The sequence below is a fragment of the Gymnoscopelus microlampas genome (assembly GCF_963454915.1).
Source record: "Gymnoscopelus microlampas genome assembly, chromosome: 2".
In the NCBI taxonomy this organism is placed as follows: domain Eukaryota; kingdom Metazoa; phylum Chordata; class Actinopteri; order Myctophiformes; family Myctophidae; genus Gymnoscopelus; species Gymnoscopelus microlampas.
The window spans coordinates 23,997,417-24,021,803 of record NC_139939.1 but is presented as its reverse complement, the minus strand read 5'-3'; the positions used below and the strand labels follow the sequence as shown (position 1 = coordinate 24,021,803).

At 43.6% G+C, this 24,387-nt stretch overlaps 1 protein-coding gene across 1 annotated transcript in view; it reads right to left on the bottom strand.

Annotated features, from left to right (window-relative positions):
- The window catches only part of LOC311054481 (adhesion G protein-coupled receptor L3-like), a 113,255-nt gene that overhangs the window by 43,300 nt on the left and 45,568 nt on the right, over nucleotides 1–24,387 (bottom strand). Inside the window, exon 4 of the mRNA XM_084070486.1 lies at nucleotides 14,293–14,506. Coding sequence (XP_083926612.1) covers nucleotides 14,293–14,506 — 214 coding nt within the window. The remainder of the gene's footprint in view (nucleotides 1–14,292; nucleotides 14,507–24,387) is intronic.

The following is a 24,387-nucleotide window of genomic DNA, read 5'->3' as shown; positions in this document are numbered from 1 at the left end:
CCGGTAACCATGGTAACTTCCACATCACCCGATTTCAGGACACACTGCCAGCACTTTCCTCTTGATTCCACCTAGCAACATTCCTCTGGTGGCGTTGTGTATGCGCCACCTGTGTGTACGTGCGTGTTTTCGTGTGCATGTACGCACCCACGCACTCGTACACACACACACACGCATGCACGCGCGCGAGCGCACACACACACACACACACACACACACACGCGCAGGCACACACACACACACACAGGCACACACACACACACAGAGACTAGCACTCTCCCGCATCAACTGTCACTCCTGACAACAAGCTAGCTATAGGACAAGCTCCAGTCCCACACTCCTAGAAGATTCACAGTAAAAAATCCTCACTCTTAATCTAACCGTTTGTAACTCTGAGGGAGTGCAAACGGAACCCAAAGGGTATAACAGACCCTTTGGGTTCCATTCTGCACTCTCTCAAGTGTTCAATTGACACTCGAAGGATTTCTTTTACAGTGTGAGTGACATTCAAGATAGTCTCAAGGCTGTCACTCGCGTTTCTTGGCAAAAGGCCGCGCGATGAGCGCACGGGCCGCTCCTGTCCCCTACTCCTCAAGGTGACCCTCCCCCCCCCCCCCCCCCGCCGCCGCCTCCAGTAAGACAACAACTGTTTCTCGGAGGATGTTGTCAGGCTCCGCCCTGATGTACTGAAGTGCCGTGTTTGTTTGTCCGCGCGTCTCTTTGTGTTAACGTTTGTTCGCTTTGAGCTGGAGTGGGAGTATGTGTCTGCGGAAGTATACAGCATGGTGGTTATAACCACTTGCACACCCTTGTGCCCATATTCTGGTAGAAGATTTTGCCAGAAATAGCAAGATCTACATACTCACACAACGTGTCATGTTCTTGTAGACCTGCGCGGACCAAGCACAGAGCCAACTCGTGTCCGTCTCACTAAGTATAGAGGGTTTAACCCTTTAAGACCTGGCTGGAACGCAATCTGTGTCATTTTTTTCTTTGACTATTCAAAATTAGTGAGAACTTGTGCAAACCTTTGAATATATATATTTTTAAAGCGAACATTTGTAACTCAAATCTTTGCTTCTGGGGGGTCCCTGGAAGAACATATTTTGAGATGGGGGCCGGCGGCCAAATACATGTCATTTTGGGGGTCCTTGACATGAAAAAGTTTGAGCACCACTGATAAACATACGTTTTTCAGAATACTGTTGGGATTTAGAAGACATTTGTAGAATCGGCTTCAGGTCTTAATGGGTTAAGAGGGTTTAGCGTCTTGCTCAGGCACAATTCAACACGTAGCTGGGTGAGCCGAGGGTTAGTGCACGTGTGTGTGCCTGCACACGCGTGTGTGCCTGCACACGCGTGTGTGTGTGGTGTCTAGACCGATCCGGAGCAGCACTATGGCTTATTATGTGCTTGGTGAAGCAGTGATAACTAAAGGTTAGCATGGTGACAGTGACAGAGGAACATAGGGTGAAGCGGCCGTGACGTAGACAGGTGGAGAGATACTGAGGACACATCGGAGGAGCAAACATCTGCCTGTCATGGCTGGAAACTCAGGCCACGCGGACACACACAGACGTGTGTCTACGCCTGTGTTTTTGCATGCGCCAATACTAACGCAGAGCAATAAGATTTGATCACAAAGGGCCTGGTGGTGGACACAAACTAAGTATATTTACTTGAGTACTGTTCCTTTTGCAAGCTGATGACTTTCACTCAGTCTTGGGACCGAAACGTACAAAAATATATTATATAATAATAATAAAAATAGCCACTGCAAGGTGGACAAAGTTCAATATACCAAGTAATGCTGAATAGCAGATCTACAAGCTCACAACAGGTTGCATATAAGCGACACGTGAGCTTGTAGATTGTCTACTTTCGGCGAGTGAAACCATCGCACGACGAAGTATACAAGTATAAGTATATTACAAAAAAGAAGGCTGTTAGAGCACTGTAGGTGTGGCCGCATGCCAGTATCTGTCTTCTCTTACTCTGCGGATCTTATCTGGACGTGCATGCATGTGTGTGTGCGCGCGCGCGTGTGCACGTGCGCGCGCACACAATACATGTCTACGTACGTGTGTGTGTGTGTGTGGGCCTAATTACCGCGCTGAGCAAGGGTGACAGTTGGACTCCCAGGGTGCCGCGGGGCATCTCCTGTAACCGTGGTGACTGCTTGAGGATGGCAGCACACGTACACACACACACGCAAAAAGAAGCACAGAGACACACGCACGCACACACACACACACACACACACACACACACAACGATTCTAGATATGACCTCATTCGATGGGATAGAGGGAGGAGGATGGAAAGGAGGAGGCGGGGAATTGGAGACGGTCGGAGAAAGTAAAGAGTAGGAGGAAGACACATAATCACCAATGTCCTGGTGAGTTCAGCTCTGTAAGACTCCCCACACACACACACACACACACACACACACACACACACACACACACACACACACACACACACACACACACACACACACACACACACACACACACACACACACACACACACACACACACACACACACACACACACACACGTGGCAGTCACCACCGTGGTGAGCACTAATGGTCTGCTGTCTTTGTGGGTGGCTGTGAAATGTATGCTTTATGTAAGGTATGATACATTTTATAAATCCTACTCTCTCCCTCCCTCTCTCCCTCCCTCTCTCTCTCTCTCTCTCTCTCTCTCTCTCTCTCTCTCTCTTCCACAATTCTTATCACACCTCCACCCACAGCAAAATCCTAAGTGTTAATTGAATACTGACAGACGCTCGGAGGGCCGTTTTTACACTCCCATGAGTCTGTAGCACTGCTACAGTGTATGTGGAAGTGGAAAAGGCAGATAAAGTGCCTCTAAAAAACTGAAACTGTTTTTGTCGTATTAGAAGGGACTTATGGTGTAAAACTGCACAGCTGCACATGCATGCTATGATTCTTTTCACACTTGTCATACTGCATCACATCATGGTCACAATCCTCTCAAACTGTCTTAAAACCAATAGCATCGATATACAAACAGGCTATCAAAAGCATGGATCATAAGTCGATGAGATGGCACCACTGTGGAATATTAAGAAAACACAACCTGTTTACTTTTGAAAATGTTATGTTTTTTTGTACATCAGATTGTTTTTTAAATGTTTACATAATCACGTCTCACCTCTGTTTTCTGGACTGGTTGATAGTCGTCAGAGCTCTGGTAGAGCAATTACACGAGCATTAACTAATGGTGACTGTATTGTTCCCACAAGATCGAACACATTGGGACAGTCTGCCTTCTCAGTTAAGGGGGCAACCATTTGGAACTCTTTGCCTACGGTTCTAAAACTAGAGACGGATGGTAATGTGTTTAACAGAGGACTCCAATTATGGTTGAAATCAAATCAACGGTGCTCACATGTATAGCTACAGATTGGTTATCTGAATGATTATGTCTTTTCTGTTTTCAGTAATGTTGGGTTTTATTTTGATAAATGATAATTATTAGTACATTGTACCTGTATTGTACCCTGTATTGTGCCTTGTACCTGATTGGGTTTTAGATTGGAGCTACTGTACATTAGAGGAGCTTCCTGTGGACAGGTGTTGAAAATTAGCACTAGACAGGTGTTGAAAATTAGCAAAATTAGCACAAATTAGCACTTAGGACACACAATTAGCACAAAAAAGCGCTTACTACACTGTAAGCAAAACATCTGGTTCGTCCAATGTATTTGTGATGTCCACATCAAATAAATAAATCATATATCATATCAAATCCTATAAAGACAGGGCGGGGTCTAATAACGGAGTGGCTTCCATGTGGTTCTCAGACTCCACGGTGATGACATCATAGTGCTTCCTAATATGAAGTTATTTGCCTCTATTAAACATGTGTATCTCCAGATCCACATGGGAACGATGTGGTTTCATGTGGATCTGGGACTATGACATATTTGAGCAAGGTTTCAGTCCCATCATAGCCTGTTATGAATAGTCCATGGCCATCTAATGACGCCTATATACTTGATACAAGATACATCTTGTTGTTGTCCTAATACATCATGTTCATTATGATACCAGATGCATCTGTTACAGTAAGGTCATCCTTATTCTTATCCCATTACGTTCTGTTCTTTCTATGTCTCATATCTTCTGGTCACGTCTTGTGTCCAACACTATATGTATCCCATAAACTGTGTGAACTTGTCAAATGATACTGCCTATGTGCAGTGGTGGGAAAAGTACTCAAATGTTATACTCAAGTAAAATTATCAATGCTGCTACTAGAAATACTCTGTTACAAGTCCAGAATTCAAAATGTCCTTGAGTAAAAGTACAAAAGTATTGGTAGCAAAATATACTTGGAATACAACAGTAAAAGTACTCATTATGCAGAATGTCCAAGTTCAAGTTTTCAAAACGTATAAAACATTTTGAAAATAGCCAGAATATATAAAGGGCTGAAATGGTTAATGTATGTTTTGAAATAATAATCAAAATCTACAAAGTAACTAGTAACTGCGTTTTCAAATAATTGTAGTGGAGTAAAAGTACAACATTTGCCTCTGAGATGTAGTGGAGTAGAAGTAAAAGTACAGAAAATTGGATTCCTTCAATTCCTGAAAAGTGTACATAAGTACAGTACTTGAGTAAATGTATTTAGTTACTTTCCATCACTGCCTTTGTGTCATCTTGTTCACCCGGGCCCGCCGCTTTACAACAAAGGATTTCTTCAACTGACTTGTCACACACCGCCCAGTACTGCTGGGACCACACCGAGGGTCTCCTACATCCACAACAAAGCCCCGTTGGCTTCCATTGTCAAATGAAAGTTTAATATCTCAAAAAATATAAAACATATCACTGCTGTAGGTCAGAAACCTTGTATCTCCATATTTCAACTTTGCATGTCTTTTCGTTAATTAACGCCCTTCTTCATCGTACAAGAGTGTCGCAAAAGTAGTGAAAATAGCAGATTTACAAGCTCACAGCGTATCGCATGAGCCTGTAGATCGGCTAATTTCACTATTTTAAATCATTTTAAACATCATTAAAAAAAGGATTGGTTTTGGACTTACAAGATATTCACCCGACAGCAACGATATGTGACATACTGTATGTATAAAAAATATAAAACATATGTGACATATAAAATATATAAAACACATGTGAACTTCTTTGGCTTACTGACAGTTTGCAAAGAATTTGGCACTGATCGGTGCAGCGGTTCGCAAGATTATCTCTGGAATCACACAGACAGACACACACACACACACGCACACGCACACGCACACGCACACGCACAGACCCTCTTCTAAATGGCTCGCCCCATAGGAAGTGTTAACCCATTCAGACCTGGAACGCATCTGTGTCATTTTTAGATTTGAGCTAAAAAGCATTATTTTACACTTTGGCTATTCAAAAAGTCGCGAAAATGTGTGCAAATCTTTGAATATATATTCTTTTAAAGCAAACCTTAACTCAAATCTTTGCTTCTGGGGGGTCCCTGGAACAAAATATTTTGAGATGGGGGTCCGCGGCCAAATTCATATCATTTTGGGGGTCCTTGACATGAAAAAGATTGAAAACCACTGATATAGAAACATAGGTTTTTCAGAAAACCGTTAGGATTTAGAAGACACACGCACAGAACCACTTCTAAATGGCTCGCCCCATAGGAAGCATGCTGGAAGAAGTGCCAGGGCCTTGTGTAACACACTGTGCACTGCGCTCCGTACTGTAGCGTATAAGCTTAGCAGTTGAGTGCGAAGCGCTCGATTGCAGCTCTGATCCGAGCAGTTTCCTCTAATTCACAAAGTCATAGGGGAGGAACTTCAGAGGCCTCTGCAGTCTGCACGGTGTCCCACGTGGACGGGTCAATAAGACAGCCAGTGCGGGTGCGCGCACGATGTGCACGCACCCTCCTGCGCGTGCGCACGCAAAAAAAAAGGCTCATAACTTCATACTGTGTATATATATGCGTACAAACACATACGCAGTGCTTTGAGGCCTGAGTCCACAGTGGTTTCTCAAACGTTTTCATTTCAAGGACCCCCATAACTCTGCGAATGTACAAATGGAACCAAATGGACCCGTAAGGGTCCATTTGGTTCCATTTGTACATTCGCAGAGTTACAGACCTGGAAGTAAGAGTCCATTTGGAACACCGTCAAGAAACCCAGAGGAACCCACTGTTCTAAAGAAACAGACTGCATGCCAAGAGGTCAACCAAGCTAGTGAGATGATGAGCCTCTCTCTCTCTCTCTCTCTCTCTCTCTCTCGCACTGTTTATTTGCGTGCGTGTGTGTGCGTGCGTGCACGTGCGCGTCGTGTGAGCCTGTATGCTTAATTGGCAATGCATTGTGTAGTCATTGTTGCGTGTGCACAAACAGGACCGGTGCACATCCATGTGTGCCTTTACAAGGACCTTGCGCCAGCATGCCCCGGGGGCAGGGGGGCGAGGAGGGAAGGGAAGGGAAGGGGGGGCGTTTAATGAAAGCTGGAGCCTGGTCTAGACCATGGGGGCATCCCTCCAGCCCTCCACCCTGGCACAGGTGCTCGACAATGGGGCACAACGCCAATTCCGGGCCCCAGATTCAACCCTGGGTCCTGGCCTGCCGCCTCAGACTCACCTCCGCTTCTGAGCCAGGGAGATAAATGGTAAAACGGTGAAGGGTAATTAAAGGTAAAAACAGGTGGCGAGGGAGAGGCGGGAGATGAACGGTGGAAAAAAAAACAGAGAAAATAGAGACAAGGTGTATTAGCGCTGAGAGGCTATAGAGCTAACGAGAGGACAAAAAGGCTGGATTGATTAAAAAATGCAAAGATAATGAATGAGTCGAGGATAATTAACAAAACGTTAATCATTCTCACTTCCATAGTGTCACAAAAACCCTGTCACGCAAAATGTCTGTCTTGTGAAGTGGCTTCTCTTTGTGCTGTGCACTTCAAGAGAGAGAGAGAGAGAGAGAGAGAGAGAGAGAGAGAGAGAGAGAGAGAGAGAGCAATAGAGAGAGAAGAGAGAGAGAGTAAGCTAAAAGGAAGAGAGAGGGAGAGTCCATGTACGATATATGCCGTTTAATATCCAGGAGTAATTGTGCGACATGGCACCTGGAGCAGAGGTCAGAATCAGAATCTACTTTATTGTCACGTCACAGGTTTACAGGTGTAAAACAGTGGGTGAAATGTGTTTTATTGTGCATTCTCCATCGTTTTTTGTTATTTCCATAAGAGAAAGGGAAGAAGAAGAAGAAGGGCGAAGAGAGATTTATAATGCTGCTGCTATATATCTGCTGCTAGCATACAGTAGCAGCAGATATATAGCAGTATATTCTGTACATGATATGATATGGACGTAATTAGTTATGGTGCGATAAAAACAAAACAAAAAACAGTGCGTTGTACATGGGATTAACCCATTAAAACCGGGAACGCATCTGTGTCAATTTAGATTTGAACCACTTTAACCATTATTTTATACTTTGGCTATTCAAAAATAGCAGGGCTATAAGCTCATAAGCTCAAATAGCAGGGCTACAAGCTCTGTGCCGCGCTATGAGCTTATAGATCTGCTATTTTTGTAAAATCTTGAAAAGTTGTGCAAGTCTTTGAATAGATATATTTTTTAAAGCGAACATTTTTAACTAAAATCTTTGCTTCTGGGGGGGGTCCCTGGAACAAAACATTTTGAGATGGGGGGTCGGCGGCCAAATACATAACATTTTGGGGGTCCTTGACATGAAAAGGTTTGAGCACCACTGATATAGAAACATAGGTTTCTCAGAAAACTGTTAGGATTTAGAAGACATTTTTTAATGGGTTAAGGTGCAAAGTGTCAGCGTGTGTCGACCACATAGTCCACACATAAGGTAACTGACACTGGTCTAATCCGCAGGTAGAGGGAATAAAGCTTGGCGCACGATGTGTCACAGAGTGTTCATGCATATACTGTACCACTTTATGTGTCTGAATTTCAGCGAGCGATTGGCCTTCCTCTCCCCTGAGCAAGTACGTAGAAAGGCACTGTACCACCAGGTCCTGGAAGCACTCGAGCGTGAGTAAGAGGCATAGAAGCCTGTTTTGAAGCACCCAAACATCAAATCACTTTAACATTCAACAGACTGCCGCTATCCAGCCAGCCTCTATTCTATACTGTAGCTCTGGCTATCTCGTCGGAAACAACCCAAGCGTCTCCACAGCGTTCACTTATTCCTTTGTCCCTTGTCCTGATATATCTTCCGCCTGTGACGTCTGTCATTATAGCATAAAGCACGAAGGCAGAGAGTGAGGCGAGGATAAATGGCGTGGGATCAAACATATAAACCCCAGCGCTTCATTTTATCTTCAATTTATTTTACATAATGCAGAAATGCGACCTGACATTCAGCTTTTAAATGGAAATGGAGTGAAGAGCATTTTAAAAGGAGATTTAATGACAATTATTGAAAGGATAATTATTAAAAAAAAGAAGTAAAGAGTGGTGGTTAAAAAGGCCACTTGGCTAGACTAGAAAGATGCATGGGTAATTTTGAAAATCATGTTTTTTTTTGTGTTGGTTATTGTCTTTTTGAACCTGTGAAAATTGCTGTTGGGGTATTTGTCACAGTGCATTTTGCACACACACACACGAGATTGGTCTTCTTGCATTTTAACTAACTATCAGGAGCAGCGGCTGCTATTAATACAGCCAGTGTCCGGGGAGCAGTTAGGGGGTTAAGTGTCTTGCTCAGGGACACTTCCACACAAAGTCTGGGAGGGGCCAGAGGGACCCAACATGGTGACCTCCCCATTCCCAGGTGCCCTCTCTCTACCCGCTCAGACACGGCTGGTAGTTTACTGTGCTCTGCATAATCTCCAAATGCATTAATATAGAGTTTTACAATTAAATCGGGTCTGTAGACCAGCGGTTCTCAACCAGTGGTCTGGGGACAACAACCAGTGGTCCTTGAGGGGGTTCCAGGTGGTCCCCAGCTAAATGATGGAGAGTTGGTAACCAAATGGACCCTTATAGATCTGTAACTCTTGAGAGTGTAAAATGAAACCAAATGGACCCTTACGGGTCCATTTGGTTTCATTTTACGCTGTCAAAATATTCTACGTTTTGGGTCTGAGAGACTAAATCTCATCAAATGGTGGTCCGTGGCTCAAATGCAGAATAAAAAATGGACCTTGACTACTGTTTTAGACATAGCACAGATTTGACACACCCTAACCCCACACGCAACTCGGACGGGCTGTGATGTCACATGCCAAACGTCAATCAGAGCCTCACTAAAAAAAGCATGCATTGGTCGATGAGAAATTATGTAGGGGGTTAATGGGTGATGGGTGGGCATTTTCAGAGCACTTTTATTTTTATGATCGATCGATTGATTGTGTGTGTGTGTGGGGGGGGGGGTTGCCAATTGTTTGGCGGGCCCACTTGCAATATCACGTGGGCCCACCAGTGTGGGCCCCGGCCGCTGTTCTATGAATGTGGGAACTCCGTGGATTAACGAATCGCATTGAAGTTCTGTCAGATCAAACGAATATTCATACATCATTGGAATACTAAATGAGGGCAAAGATATAGAGCAAAGAAAGAGCTACTGTAAAGTTCCTTTAGGGACATTTTTAGGTGAGAAAAACACTTTTATACATTTATTGAAGAGAGATGATTTTTTTTCTAAGGATTTAAACCACACTTTAGCTATAATATTGCTGCCTTGAAAAGATTGCTGAGCCTTTGAGGCTTCACCATCGAAATGCCAGTATATACACCTCACAAAATGTTAATCCTCAAGCAAATTACTGCAAACTAGCTATAGAAAACATCGACAAACGTTTCAGGCAAACACTGGAGGTAGGTAGTAGGCTCTGTTTGTTTAGGTAAACAGAGGCATTGAAGAGGAAAGGCCTGGCAGCCATTTTTTGAATTGGAAACGCTTCCCTATGAGAACAGATAACAGCGAGCAATAGATTGAACCGAGGCCAGTGTATCGCCCAAACAGGTTAAGCGGAACTTTCACGGTTATGCTTTTGTTTCCCCCTTCAAACTCCTGTATCCCGACGGGGACGACGGGGGACGGGGGACGGGGGGGGGGGTAATCTGGGAGACGGCGAAGATATCAGGTCTTCTCTAGGTTGCTTGAGAAGCCTTGTGAGGCCCTCTGGAGATATGAGGCTTTGATATCAAGACCAATTATGTGGTATGAGTGCCACGCACGCGCGCACACACACACACACACACACTCACACACACAAACATACACGTACCGTACACATACACATTTACATGCACGTACACACCATACACAACGACACGTACTCCCTGGCCTTGGAGTGCGGTATCCAAGGAGAACAAAGACAGAAGGTGATATGGTGGAAACGCTGGGCAGGCAGAACATGCTCCGATTCTTATCAGCCGGCTGCTCAGGAGACGTCACAGGGCTTGAAAGCAGCAGACGATACAGACGCGATACAGAGACGTAAAGAGAACGAGAGAGTGAGAATCACACCATGCCGAGAGACACTTGAAGGGAGGGTGTGTGTGTGTGTGTGTGTGTGTGTGAGTGTTAGACCCTCCAGAAAAAAATATGCGATTATGCGCATAATTATGCAGGGGTAATTTTTTTCCAAAAAGGGCGCATCGCATCACATCGCATCGCATAATATGCAAAATATGCGGCGCATATTTTGCAACTTTCCGCATATTTTGCAACTTCACGCAATTTCAACGCATATCACATACAATATTTCATCGCAAAATCTAGGATTTTAGGCCGCGTTTTTCTGGAGGGTCTAGTGTGTGTGTGTGTGTGCGTGTGTGTGCGTGTGCGTGTGCGTGTGCGTGTGCGTGTGTGTGTGTGTGTGTGTGTGTGCGTGTGCGCGTGCGTGTGCGTGTGCGTGTGCGTGTGCGTGTGCATGTGTGCGTGTGCGCTCCGCTCACAGGCCTCGACATCAATTATTGATAGGTGTACTGTACATACACATGTGCATCATCAACCCACACAAATACTCCACTTATAGTATACTGTGCACACACAAACACGCAAACAAACACACACACACGCACGCGCACACGCACGCGCACGCGCACGCGCACACGCACACACACACACACACACACACACACACACACACACACACACAGTAACATTTGTGGTACACAAACATGCACACATATACTGGATACAGGATTAAGCTAGACACACACACACACACACACACACACACACACACACACACTGACCTCCCCACACACACAGGTGATATGTGATAAACATTTGTTTCCGTTCTGAGTCACTTCCACGGTGAATCCCTGTAGATTGAGTTTAGCCCCTAGCTCCGCTAATTGGAGCTTACAGTTTGGTCTAGCCCCTGGGCAGTGCATGCAATGTGTGTGTGTGTGTGTGTGTGTGTGTGTGTGTGTGTGTGTGTGTGTGTGTGTGTGTGTGTGTGTGTGTGTGTGTGTGTGTGTGTGTGTGTGTGTGTGTGTGTGTGTGTGTGTGTGTGTGTGTAAATTATGGATGGCAGGGCCAGTAGGAGAGCGGCCACACACTCTGCAGCTGGCAACAGAATACAAGAGAACTAAAACCAGGCCAGAGCAATGGCATCCAGAGAGCAGGATGAGACAGACTGTATGACAGTCAAACATTTTCATGTCAAGGACCCCTAAAGAAGATTTGTGTATGTTAGAAATTATGTTAAAAATCTAAATAATAGTAACTTTTTTGAAATTTATCACAAAATATGGACTCCTTATATGTAACTTATTTTTGACCATGGCCCAAGCTTTCCCATCACCCATCAGGGCCCACTCAGTGCGAATATTCACCCGTCAGTCAAAAACTTTGGTGTGAGCAAATTCAAGTTTGACAAGCAGATTAGTTCTGTGTTTAAAGCTAGCTTTGTCCAACTATGGCTGCTGGCCAGGATAAAGGCCTATACCTACCTCCACCCGACCTAGAGAGGGTAGTCCATGCCGCCATCCCTTCGCGGCTTAATTACTGCAATGCTCTGTATAGGCTTTGATCTATCTGCTCACAGGCGTCTACAGCTTGTTCAAAATGCCGCCGCTCGCCTCCTTACTGGCAAGAAAAAGCGCGATCGCATCACCCGAAGTCCACTATCATAACACCAGAGGCAGCTCCACGAATCAGCAGTTCATTTTTACCACCTCAAGACTATGTGACGCAACGGGCTTTGAGATGGCCATGCCCAAAATAGGTTGCCTTATTGGGATACATGCGTGTCACTCCCCACCCCTGCCAGTTCTCTGAATTTATATTTTTAAATAGGCTCTGTCATGATTAATTGACCACATATATGAAGTTAAACAACTAAATTCTATCCAAACGATATCTTAATAGTAAATTCCATGCCTCAAAAAAGAAGTTTGAGACCGTTTTAAAAACGAAAGTAAGAAGTGAAGGCACTCGGACAACAACAATGGCTGCCGTTCGTCTTTTGTCGGCTGCACTCAGGCTGCACTCGGCTTCATTCGGGCTCACTCGAACTCGCCACCTGATTGGCCAACTGTCGCTGTCAATCACAGAACGATGAGCGACGACGCTGATAGGCTCGTTCATTTGGTGAACGGGCTAGAAACGCCCAGACAAGCCTTCAGGCCAGACTCCTTCCAGAAATCAAATGGAAATGAGATTTTTGGAGGGAGGGTTTACCAGGCTAGTGTGCATGGGGATCTCATCTTAAACAAGCTCAGTGCTTAATGAGTCTTCCAGTTTAGTAGACCTTGTATTGTGAATTTGTACTTCCATGTACTGTTGTTCTCATGTCTTACTAAATAAAGTACATCAATCAATCAACATCAATCAACCCCAGTCGTTGCCTCTACCCACTGGCTTCCTGTCAGTTTTATTGTTTGTTTTTTAAAGCCCAAAACGGGCTGGCTCAGATAGCTATGGGGGGGCCATACCTATCTGAGCTCATTGAGCCATACATCCCAGCTAGACCCTTGAGGTCGGCTGACCTGATTGTGCCCGGAACCTCATATAGAACTGTAAGACTAGAGGGGACGAGCCTTTGCGGTGGCCGGCTCCAGATTGTGGAACACTCTAGCCTCATCACATTCGCTTTGCTCAGTCCTCGGAGGTTTTTAAATCTTTATTAAAGACCCATTTTTTCTCCCTGGCCTTTGATGCTTGACAGCAAGGGTCATATATACCCTTGCTGTGTATACTTTGATGCTGTACACTTTGATATGCTGTTTTGTTTTATTATTGTTGTGATCTGAACTTTTTTCTTTTAATTATTTATTTATTTAATTTGTTTTTTCTTCTTCTTGTTCTTGCTCGGCACTTTGGTTTGACCTTGGTCATTGTAAACGTGCTATATAAATAACGTTTCAGTTGAGTTGAGTTTTTGCTGACTGAATTGATGACGGGACTCTAGCATACATTGTTAAGTTAATCTATTGTCCTGTATTGTACTGTATTGTTTATATTAAAAAAACTATTATATAAAAGAAAATAATAATAATAGAAAGAATATCTAATAAAACTAGTACTAAAATATAAGGATTTGGAGACATGAGAGAGAATATGAAAAGGGAAAATCAAGGTGCAAAACCATAGCTGTGAACGAGATGTGGATAATTGACTAATGAAGGTATTAGTGAATATTACTTAATTTTTAATTAATGTAAAATTAGATAGACGACCCGTTATCACTATGCAGAACACTGCTTTGCCTCATTGTTATTCTTGTTCCGCTATTATTTTCTAGTTAGTTGTCACTGCCGTACTTGCAGGAAATAAATGAAAGTACATTTATTGTATTCATTTATCTATTCATTAAGCCTGTTCAAGTTTTAGGAGGGAAAGCTGTGGAGTCAAACAAATACAGCTACGATCAACCAAACCAACAGCCTCACTTATTCACAAACACATTGGACGATCATAATACAGGTGTCAAATAGGTAGCAGATGCACCACTGGGTGTGTGTCTCTCTCACAGACAAATATACGCGCACGCACAAACACAGATAGTAAGAATTGCCGAGCCATGCGGCCCATAGGGCAGGAGCCTATCTCCTGTTTCTTTCTGTAGTGTGAGGCAGCTTGATGTACAAGTACCCCCCCTGAACATGACGCTAGTACGCCGCAGGGACTTACCCGCAATCCAACCCTTGATGCTGAATGCCAAGCAGGTCCCATTTTTATAGTCTTTGGTACGACTCTGCCGGGGATCGAACCCTGACCTCCCAATCTCAGGGTGTCCACTCACACACACAGGGCATGTTCACAGATGCATACGATCACAAATGAATAACCCAAACAGACACTGACCTGAGTGACATGATCTTGTAGGCGTCGGGCAAGTAGCAGCGTGTGTTCTCCATCTGGGCCGGGTCCGAGTCGCAGATCTTGTCGTCGGTGCGTCCGTAGTTGGCGCTCTCGATCATGATGACGTCGGTGCCCGGACAACGCAGCTCAATGGGGTAGGACTCACAGGACAGCTCCCTACGCACCACCGCCATGGGGATCGGGGCACGGCTAAAAGCTGTATACACAAGACACATGGGGGAAATGCACATGATGTCAAACTGTGTGGATTACGCAGCGCTTTCTGTGCCCACAGAAAACATTTGTTTGAGCTGACAGCGTCTGTCTGCCATGTATTTATTTCTATGGCACAGACTGTCTGCCATGTATTTCTATGGTACAGACTGTCTGCCGTGTATTTCTATGATACAGACTGTCTGCCGTGTATTTCTATGGTAGAGACTGTCTGCCATGCAGACTGTCTGCCATGTATTTCTATGGTAGAGACTGTCTGCCATGTATTTATTTCTATGGCACAGACTGTCTGCCATGTACTGTATGTTTTTCTATGGTGCAGACTTTCTGCCATGTATTTCCACGGCACAGTCTATGGTAGAGACTGTCTTCCATGTATTTCTATGGTGCAGAGTGCTACCTATGCTCTTTGAATAACCTTGGTGACTGTCTTGAGGACAAATACCTTCTCAGAAAACCTATAGTGCAACTGTCCTCATGTAACAGTACATATAATATATATATTAAACTTGGTTTAATTTTTGATTCAGACCTCGACTTTGACAAACAAATGGAGAGAAAGGTAGTTTTTTTCTCCCATTTTAGAACAATCTCCAAAAACAAATTATTCTCCTTCCCATCTTAGAACAACCTCCAAAAACAAATCAGTCTTGTCCTTTCATGACCTAGAGACAGTCATCCCGGCCTTCATCTCATCCTGTTTAGTATTCTGCAATTCTCTGTATATCTCTGTCTCGCCTTAAGCTACTATAAGATGCCACTGCTACTGAGGTTATTTACTGAGTATGTATTTTATATATTGTACATATTCTCTAGTTATTTCTGCTTACCTTTCTATCTTTCTATAATTGCTTATCTTTATATTTGGAGTTAATCACATGAACCCTAGCGTCCCTATTCTGCCTAAGTCATAATAGGCAAAAACAGACAAACATTCCGAAAGAAATACACAAACATGTTGGTGAAAATAGGCGAATAGATCGGCTAATGATCGCTATTGACGTACAACAAAGTGTATAGTGGTTTAAGTGTTTTTTAATAGCTGTAAATAATTGAAGTTTCTAAACTGTTGTTACTCAGTGTAATGCACCTTCCTCACCAAGACAAACTCCTTGCATGTGCAAACACCTACACAGTATAAAAAAGATTTCTGGTTCTGATTCTGATCAACCTGATTTTACAGTAGCTCCCAGTCCACCACAGGATCCGTGAAGGTGCTATTATTGTCTTGAAAGCATTAAATTGGCAGGCCATGTCCTACATCACTGATGTACTTTGCCCTCAGTCTGGCCCTAGGTCACTGAGGTGCTCCAATCAGCTGCTCCTGGCTGTTCCACAGTCTCCATTAGCGTTTAAATGTGACCGTTTCTTTGAGGTCAGTGCACAGAGGCTGTGGAACAACCTACCTCTGGTGTGATCCTTCCATCTCTCACTGAAAACTCACCTCTGTGCACTATAGTGCACTGGCTCTCAATTGCAAGTGGCCCCCCAAATAATTGGCAAAACACAAAGATTGTATTGATAATATGACATTAATATTATAACATAATGTATGTCAATGTAAAAAAAAAAAATTAAACAAAAACATTTAACTCAAATCTTTGCTTCTGGGGGTCCCTGGAACAAAATATTTTGAGATGGGGTCCGCGGTCAAATACATATCATTTTGAGGGTCCTTGACATGAAAAAGTTTGAGAACCACTGATATAGAAACATACGTTTTTCAGAATACTGTTGGGATTTAGAAGACATTTCTAGAATCGGCTTAAAAGTATACTACGTTGGTTCCATTGATCCAAGCCGGAAAACAACTGATTGATTGATCATTAAAATAAACATGCTCTGAAGAAATGCACGAGGCCCACCCATAGTGTTAAGTGGTCAGATGGGTGGGGTGTTCAAGTGGGCCCAATCCAGAAAAGATTGATAAGCAGTGACTGCACTAGTTTTTAGAAATGTTCTGTTAGTTGTGTTCTATGCTCTGTGCCAATGCTTTTAATTTATCCCATTTTTATTTGTGTAATTTTTGTACAGCACCTTGGCCAATGGCTGTTGTTTTGCTTTGTAAATGAAAATGTACTAAATTGCATTTCAAATGTGCACCGCCAGCCAGCCAATGCCACATGCTTTGTTCTCAACCCAAAATTGGGTCCCTTTATGTGTGGACCAATTACCCTTCCTCCCCACACAGTCAGTCTCAGTGCATAATTATGAATTTAGACATGAGCATTTCCTGTCCAACGCTGTGACCTGACTGACTGACTGACTGACTGACTGACTGACTGACTGACTGACGACTCCATGAAATAAACTGACTGCCAACGAATGGTAATTACAGTTGTGCAGTCAGCGGTTCTCTATTAGTCAGGACAGAGGGTAATAGCTGGACGGTTTCTACATGCACTTAATGCTCTGGGTATTGCTTACTCAAATATGGTGGTCATTTTGTCAGGAGCTGTAAATCCTATTAGCTGGTGAGCATATGCTACCTGCAATAGGCAAAATACCTGATAAAGTACTTACAAAATGCTGAAAGCCATACCTTGTAAGTTGTAACATTCATTCCAGTAGCCTTATTTTGGCAATACCTACTGGTATCTCTGTGTCATTACCATGTTAGTTGATAGGGAAGGAATGGTGAAAAATGAATGCTGCAGTGTCCCCTAGCACTCGAGGATATTCTTGAGTGCAACAATTAACGCTAAAATACATAAATAAATACATTTCAGCGACATTTCCAGGGCTTATATAATTTTTCTTCTTCTCTAAACACTAATTGCGTTTAGAGAGGTTCTCAAAAAACATATGTATGTGGAATGTTTATTGTGAAAAATATACCAGTGAAAGATTGTTTACTGTACATTCTACGGTATATCCCCAAAGACTAAGTACACACTGTACATTGAAGTGTGAAACATACAGTATCTTAACACTTTTTTCCCCCGCCCCAGGCATTGCAAATAAAATCTGACACGTTACTGTAAATCCACTCTCCCTGGCTCACATCCCAGGGCCTTACAAACTAATTTAACCGTTAAATGCTATTAAATCAATGTGCATCTCACCACAGTATGCACCAATGAGCCGCGGAGCCCTGCCTACTGCGAATAATCCATATAAGTGAAACCATGCTGTTGTCTATAAAGTATTAAAACATCAGTGGCAATGCATTATACTACGCCTCTTTTATACACAAAGTATTTCACTCTTGGAATGGTGCAATTGGTTGTTTATGGTTGAATAATTCACCTCAAGGCATTAAGCGAAAAAGGGGAATAGTGAGAGAACGTTTAAAACCACCCTCGAAACCCACCTTACATTCCCCACCTAATTCAAATTTATTTTTTGTATTTTTCACAATTTTGTTTGCTTAATTTTTGACTCTTGTGACTAGTTATTTTTCTTAATAAAGTTTTTTTGTTTTTGTTTTGTTTGGTAAAGCAACTTTGAGTATCTAGAAAAGCGCTACATAAATTGCATGTTGTATTATTATTAACGTGAGAGACAACTGAAAAGTGCATAGTTACGCAATAGAATCATCATTGATTTATCCATTTGTAACTCTGAGCGTGAACAAATGAACCCATAAGGGTCCGTTTGGTTACATTTGTATACGCTCAGAGTTAAATTAATATACACTCAGGATTTTAGAGAGTACAGTATGTGGAACATTGCACAAGCATGACTTAAAGTTGACTGTATGATCAATAAGTACAGGCCAGGTGATTGGAACCCTTTTGTATTATACAGTATATCTGACACTTGCTTCAGAGTGAAGAATATACCCTTATTGTTCTTTTTTTTTAAAAGAAAAACACACATGTTCACACACACACGCACCCGCACCCGCACCCGCACACGCACGCGCACGCGCACACGCACACGCACACGCACACGCACACACACAAGCACGCAGACCGGAACCGGTACCTGTGCTTTGCACACTGAAATCTAACGTCCCCTTGTTGCAAAGCAAGGCGAGGTACTTCGTTCCTTCACTCCTCCTGTCACGGTAACCATGGCAACCCTGTCCTTTCCTCTCCCTTTTCCGTTCTGCGCTCTCATTGGCCGGCCGAGCGTCATCGGTACACGGATGCAGCGACGAATGTGAATGAGCTCAATGACACTACGCCCGAGCGCCGGCTTAATACTGCCCTTCACCACGCGCCACACACACACACACACACACACACACACACACACACACACACACACACACACACACACACAAACAGCTGTGCACAAAGTAATGCAAACAAATGTATGCGTAGCGCTGACATGTGGTGGACACCTTGTATGTCCAAAACCGTTCCTTTTGTATGATTATTTGTTGTTATTATTTTTGTTATTTAGTATCATTATTTCAACACTGTTGTGGATCTGCTATTTTCCCTACTTTTGTGTGACTCTCCTGTATGATTACGTAGGGCGTTAACCTATGTAAAAACATGAACGGAGCGTAAATGAAATATGGAGATACAAGGTTTCTGCCTGACAGCAACAGCTGTGTATATCTTCTGCTCTGGGGCCCTGCCGCTCATAAAGGCAGCCGTCAGCTCGCAGATAAGACTGACATATAACTGGCATTTACTACAAATGTCCTCGCTAATGAACACACACATGTATCACCAGTGGCCACAGGCGGCAGGGACACGGGAAGATATCGTGGTGGTGGGTGGCGGATGGGTGTGTGTGTGTGTGTGTGTGTGTGTGTGTGTGTGTGTGTGTGTGTGTGTGTGTGTGTGTGTGTGTGGGCAGGGGGGGGGTTATGATTTGAAAAGAAACAAACAGTGGGCCATTTTCGAAAATAGACAATAAGCTCACAACACGTTGCACCGTGATGACTTCAGAGCTTGTAGATCTGTTTTTTTTGCTATTTTGTTTAACAGAAAGATAATGTTATGATGCCAGGGTTGGGATGCCAGAGTTCATGTTGGATTTAAGTCGGACAATTTTTAGAATTATCAAACATATCAGAAAGACTACATTTCCCAAAAGGAAATGCAATGTATTTACTGTAATTCAGTCAGATGAGAAGGGGGATAAAACTGAATTACAGAGTGTTATCAACGGCTGGCGTAGCGGTCCGGGCACCTAGGCTGGTACGCAGTGTGTCGCGGGTTCGAATCCCGAGCCCAACGACCTTTGCTGCGTGTCACTCCCCATCTCTCTCTCCCCATTTCCTGTCATTCTACTGTATACTATCAAATAAAAACAGAAAAAGCCAAAAAAATATATAAAAAGATATTTTAAAAAGAAAAAAAATAGAGGCATGGATCCCCAGCCCCACCCCCCATGGGAGTGGGTGCTGGGGTATGGGGGGTGGGGGGTGGCTATAGGTGCTAAAGCTACAGGTGCAAAAGGACAGGCCGGGGTGAAGGAAGCGGGGGCTCTGCGGCGCCCCCCGTGGTTAACAAAAGCGTGAGTTTATAGTTCCCTTTTACGGTTTCATCACATCCGGCTTTTTACGAGCGGCGCGGACGTGTTTGCGGCGCTCTCTCTTTCGAGAGAGAGAGAGGGTTAATCGAAGCGCGCGGCGGCGATCAATAACGGGTATCATGAAGCTGCCGTCTAGACAGAGCTACGGCTCACATGTCTCACAGTGTAGTGTTACAACACAGGGGCCCCGCTGGGGCATAAAGGGACCATTATGACATGGACACACACACATGTCACACATGCATGTGGATGCACACACATAAACACACACACACACACACACACACACACACACACACACACACACACACACACACACACACACACACACACACACACGTGCGCACACACACACACACACACACACACACACACACACACACGTGCACACACACACACACACACACTTGCACCGAGGCAAAGGGAGCCTTTCTGTATGCCTACCGAGTGCCACAGAGACTTCATTAGCAATAGTAAATGGTCTGTCTATGCAGACAGTAAAATCCTCAGTGTTAATCCATTTGTAACTCAGAGAGTGTTACAAATGTAACCAAAACGGGTCCGTTTGGTCGCATTTGTAACACTCTCTGAATTGAATTAAGTCCCCGGTCCCCACACACACACACACACACTGTCATTTCTCAGCGCGTCCACCTCTTGATTCATCCATTTACTCTAGAAGACACATATATACTCTCAGTACACTGCCTGGGCCTATAAAACCACACCGTTTAAACTGGCTCCAAAGGATCCACTTCATATTTCTCTCATATTTTACCTCCTCGCCGCGCGTGCGGGCGTGTGAGTGGTGTACACGCTCGTGCGTTTCAGTTAAGTGCCTCTCCTGGAGCACACGCGCGTGCGCACGCACACACACACACACACACACACACACACACACACACACACACACACACACACACACACACACACACACACACACACACACACACACACACACACACACGCAAAGCACTTACACACCAATACACTCAGTAAATATTATGCACACATACTAAAGTGCATGCAGGCGAGCACATGTTAATGTGGCTGTCATTAGTTGTGTTAGCGGTGACAGAATCTTGGCAGGCCTTAGACAGTAGAGACAATCTCGGTCAGACACTCTCTCATTGCCTCTCGGGGGCCGAAACAAAAAGACATCGATTTTTACATTTGGCCAAAGGAACAAGAGAGTGGGGGAAGGAGACAGATAGATGGAACGAGAGAGCAATAGAGGGAAAGGGAGAGAGATTTAAAAGGTAATCTCTCACTTGCACTGCCAAAGTGATCACCAGGGCGAAGGAGCCTGAAAGGTTGAGCTTGAGTATTAGCATCAGAGACGACGCTTGGACATATTTCCGCGTGTTGCGGATGCACACAGTAAACTCCTGAGTTTTAACTTAAAGCACGAACAACTTTTACTTGTACCTTGGATTCTAACCGGTCTCCCTAACTCATTTTTTGCCTCTTCAGGCAGTACTACCTGACACCAAAGGTCTACGTTTCACAATAGAATTGTATTGCAGATGTGTTTGTTATATTGTACTAGCATACTCTACCATACAGATCAGTTTAAAATAACATTTCATTCATTTAGATAAGTTCCAGATTGCAGCTTAGCCTTTAACTCAGAGAATTAACGGAAAAGACCATGTGACTTGGCTTCCCGTTTTTGGTTAAAGTCTAGAGTCTACTACTGCAATGGTTCCCAAACTGGGGTCTGGGACCACCAGGGGGGTCCCCGAAAGACTTTGGGGGGTCCCCAGATGATTAGCTTGATGTGTGACATTGTTTTCTCACTCAACAGTAAACAAACCAACATATAGGATAAGTGAATACAGGGTATCTGCACATTTCTAAAGTGACAATTTAAGGACTTGACCTTTTTAATACCTCTAAAACTAATAAGACTACGTCAAAAGTAACCAACAAACTATACTATAAAACATTTTCAAACATTGGCCAAATTGTCAAATATTACCTAAGAAAGAGCCCAAATTGTCAAATATTACCTAAGAAAGAGCCCAAATTGTCAAATATTACCTAAGAAAGAGCCCAAATTGTCAAATATTACCTAAGAAAGAGCCCAAATTGTCAAATATTACCTAAGAAAGAGCCCAAATTGTCAAATATTACCTAAGAAAGAGCCCAAATTGTCAAATATTACCTAACCTAAAAAACGGATCTACGAGGCGTTGTGAGCTTGTAGTTTGGATATTTTCACAATATTTATCTGTGGAACCGAGTGAAGCTAAAATGTACTTGTCAGGCTGGGGGGTCCCCAGTTCAAATATATAAGTTTGGGAACCCTTGTACTACTGTACATGCTTTCTTATCATACTAAACATTTTTGTCCAGTTTTTGAGCATTTGTTTTGGAATGTTTTTGGACACTTTCCCCGACATTTCTTGTTTCATCTGTACACAGAAGTACTAGTAGATCCACTAATTTCGCTATTATGGAAATGGGGCTTAAGTGGTAACTTAGTTTTGCCATCCTCTATTTCTTCCTGAAATGACAGCTCGGGACAACCCCTCCTGACACAAGGTTCTGGGGTCAGGAGGGGTCAATGTTTCAGCTAATCCTTTTAAACAGCATGATTTGCATATCGTCTCTGTCGGGTGGAAACCTCCAAAACTGTTACTTTACAGGATTCTAATTGAAAAATAGCAAAAGTAGCAGATCTACAAGTTGCGGATCTGCTTCTGATGTTTTTGTGTGACGCTCTAGTATGATCAAGAAGGGCCGTTCATTTACAGAAAAACACAAAAAGTTATAATATGGAGATAGGAGGTTTCTGCCTCAACCATATGTTGACTTATTATTGAGACATGAATGCAAATACCTTCCACTGACACTCTGCTCTGAATTAATGCAAATCCCTTGATGTCTGTGCCTGTGTGTGTGTGTGTGTGTGTGTGTGTGTGTGTGTGTGTGTGTGTGTGTGTGTGTGTGTGTGTGTGTGTGTGTGTGTGTGTGTGTGTGTGTGTGTGTGCGCGTGCGCGTGTGACACGCGCGCGTGTGCGCGTGCGCGTGTGTGTGTGTGTGTGTGTGTGTGTGTGTGTGTGTGTGTGTGTGTGTGTGTGGGTGTGAGTGTGTGAGTGTGTTCCCTTGCACATTCTTGTTTGTGTACTAAAATAGATCAATTCAATTTGTTGCCAGTCTATAGGCAGTTATTTGTGCACTGGTGTGTGTGTGTGTGTGTGTGTGTGTGTGTGTGTGTGTGTGTGTGTGTGTGTGTGTGTGTGTGTGTGTGTGTGTGTGTGTGTGTGTGTGTGTGTGTGTGTGCGTGCTTGCGTGCGTGGGTTGCACATGTGGCGTATTTCTTCCTGGTACAGTGTGATTGACAGCAGCCATTAATAGGATTAAGTCCAAGTGGGCCAGTGCTCTCTGCAGGGGTCTTCAAAGCCCACCGTCACAGGAGAGCAGAGGAAACTCACTGACAACCCACTGGGATGGCATCTGCACTTCTCGTCTGCTTGTGTGTGCGCGCGCGTGTGTGTGTGTGTGTGTGTGTGTGTGTGTGTGTGTGTGTGTGTGTGTGTGTGTGTGTGTGTGTGTGTGTGTGCGTGCGTGCGTGCGTGCGTGCGTGCGTGCGTGCGTGCGTGCGTGCGTGCGTGCGTGCGTGTGTGTGTTTGTTTGAAAGAGGGAAAGAGAGAGAGAGCGTGCGAGAGAGAGAATGGACTGCCCACATGTGCGTAGCAGCATGCAGGAGCATATGTCAAATAAATTGTGTAACTTTTTGCATAATGTACTCAGTGAAATGTTAATTGAAATGACGTATACACTGTGAAACTGTGAGTGTTTATTTACCCCTGAGAGTGTACAAAAGTGCCAATTTGGTTACATTAAGTAGAATATCTGAGTTACAAAAGGTTAAATGAAAGGTGGTATTTGGATGTGATTCAAAATGTTTTCAATAATTCTTGTTTGGTGGCAATACTTCAGTTTGTTATTAGTGGTGTCGACATAAATATAAAAGTGTCAAATGGTAATTGACCGCAATTAAGTTTGTGCCACTCTACCTGTTTTACTGGACCTGTTTGTGTTTGTGTGTGTATTTCCTTGATGTATGCATACCTGCGCCAGAGGTGGAAAGTAACAATGTATATTTACTCAATTACAGTACTAAAGTAAAAATTTTAGGTACTTTTACTTTACTTGAGTATTTCCATTAACACTTAAATAATATTGTACTTTTTACTCCACTACAGTTATTTGAAAACTTAACAGATATTATTACAAAATGTACATGAATCAATTAAGCCCTATTTGATAAAACTACAAGATCACAACGTGTCGTGATGCATCGCCAAGACGATGCCAATACCTTTGTACTTTTACTCAAGTAACATTTTGAATACAGAACGTTAAGTAAAAAAGTCTGAGTATACTTTTTCCATGACTTGACTGTATTACTGATGT